This window comes from Cyprinodon variegatus, unplaced genomic scaffold (genome assembly GCF_000732505.1).
Source record: "Cyprinodon variegatus isolate N-32 unplaced genomic scaffold, C_variegatus-1.0 Scaffold446, whole genome shotgun sequence".
Lineage (NCBI taxonomy): Eukaryota > Metazoa > Chordata > Actinopteri > Cyprinodontiformes > Cyprinodontidae > Cyprinodon > Cyprinodon variegatus.
In genome coordinates, this window is record NW_015150899.1 from 391,295 (window position 1) to 393,229 (window position 1,935).

At 41.6% G+C, this 1,935-nt stretch overlaps 1 protein-coding gene across 1 annotated transcript in view; it reads left to right on the forward strand.

Moving 5' to 3' along the window:
- Positions 1–1,935, forward strand: part of ap3b1 (adaptor related protein complex 3 beta 1 subunit) — a 91,916-nt gene that overhangs the window by 46,094 nt on the left and 43,887 nt on the right. Inside the window, exon 22 of the mRNA XM_015389047.1 lies at positions 844–947. Within this exon, the coding sequence (XP_015244533.1) occupies positions 844–947 (104 nt within the window). The remainder of the gene's footprint in view (positions 1–843; positions 948–1,935) is intronic.

Below are 1,935 nucleotides of genomic sequence, written 5' to 3' on the forward strand. Positions count from 1 at the left end.
CAAATACTTTTGGCAATATAGTGTATATAAATCATTTTTAAAAGCCTCTTAGCAGTCGTGCTGTGCTGAAGCCTTTCTTATTGCCTGAATAAATAAATGATTTCTTATCTGTTTTGTTAGAGACAAACAGAGGAAACCAGATAGCCGCATGTGGCTCTGGAGTTTACAGACCTTAGATGGACTTATTTATGCATGACTGTTCATATAAAGAGCAGAACTCTCTCCTAGTTTAAAAAAGAGTGCTAGTTGGCTGAAGTTAGTGGGCGGGGCTAAGACTCTTCCCATTGGAAATAAGTGGCACTTTCCTCCAGGGATTTGGTGAGCTCTACTCTTAACTTGTTAGCATCATTTCAGACCAAACTAGGCATGTAGAAGCTCATTGCTCACCCAGACTTCCTGGTAAATAAATTGCTCCAATTTCCTGCGTTTGCTGGAAAGATAATGGTGTGTAAAACAATCAGATGTCAGTATCTCTATAGGAGCTGCTCTAATTCTGCCCACTGACTCATGGCTGAAGCTGACAGTTCATATGATCCTATGATGCTGTTGCATTGAAACCATGAATAACTATGTTTATTAAAGTTAAAAGGTTAGATTTTAATAAATCAAGGGTTTAATGATTATTTCTTTAAGTTTTTATTTTATTTTGTCCCTTTCATCCCACCATAGTTAGATGGGTCTAATGTTCATGCACCTTTTTCAGCTTTTACATTTTGAAATGTTTCTTATTCCTTTAATACAACCAGCCAATGCATTTCCAGTCTGGTTGACTTCTTTTTCCTGACTTCCAGTTTCAGAATGTTTACTATTATTCTTAGTATTATTTCCTTTTTTGTTATTTAGTTTCTCCTGCACCCCCCAGTGCACCCAAGTCCTCGGTCTACTCCTCCAGCTTACTTTCCGACCTTGAAGGACTCTCCCTCTCCAACGTCTCGTCCGCCATGCAGGTTAGTGCACGCTTCCCTGAATTTATGTTTGACTGCTCTGGAGCCAGACTGAAAAGCATTTCCTCCTGCAGTGTGCACTGGGACATGATTGTTCCCTTCTTCCTGACACTGACAGGTACACCACGGCATCATATGCGATGGTGAAACCAGCCTCTCTCTCCCTAGTGGAACATTTCTGCTCCAGACGCCAACTATTGACCTTTTCTGCGTTGCTATATTTATAGCCGGTCGGATGGTGTAGCAGCTCCGGCCGTTTCCTGTATCTCTTATATTCTGCCTTTTTTTTTTTTTTACCCTCTCTCTGTCTTTTTGTTCTTTCACACCCTTGAACTCTATTTCTGTGTCTCATCTATAAGTCCAACAGCTCTGATTCTCTCTCCCCTACCTCTCTGTCACCCTCCATCTCTCTCTGTCAGATGTTGCGTCCCTTGTGTCTCCATGTTGTATATATCTGATGGTTGACCTTTCCTCGTGTGACGGCTCCTTTCTCTCCACAGTTTGCGAGCAGCCCTTCACATCTGTGTGTTTTGTATCTCGTTATCCCCTGGGAGGGGAATGTCCAAACCACTCTTTGGGCTGCTGCTGAGTCTATTTTCTTCAACAAAAGTCGGATTGTTATTGTGATGATGCTGTGACTCTTGAATCGCTGCATATTGTAAAAAGTCTGCAGGCTGATGAACCTGTTGGCTAATAGCCTCACTAATGGTCACAGTATTGGGCTTTTTTAGAATAGAATGATGACATTGTTACAGCCATTATAGTCACAGTTTAAGATGAATAGACACATCGTATTGCAGGAACATGATCTCCAATCTAACCTTTCGCTTGAGTTGATATCTCCAATGAGGGGGAAAAAGTCCTTTCAAAACTCTGCACTGCAACTTTTATCTGTATCCCTTCAAATGAAGGTGAAATGGCTCATTAGAGTGTTAATCAGCTCTGCAGGTGCCTGGTAGGGATGCATCTAAAACAGTGGTTCTCAATCCCT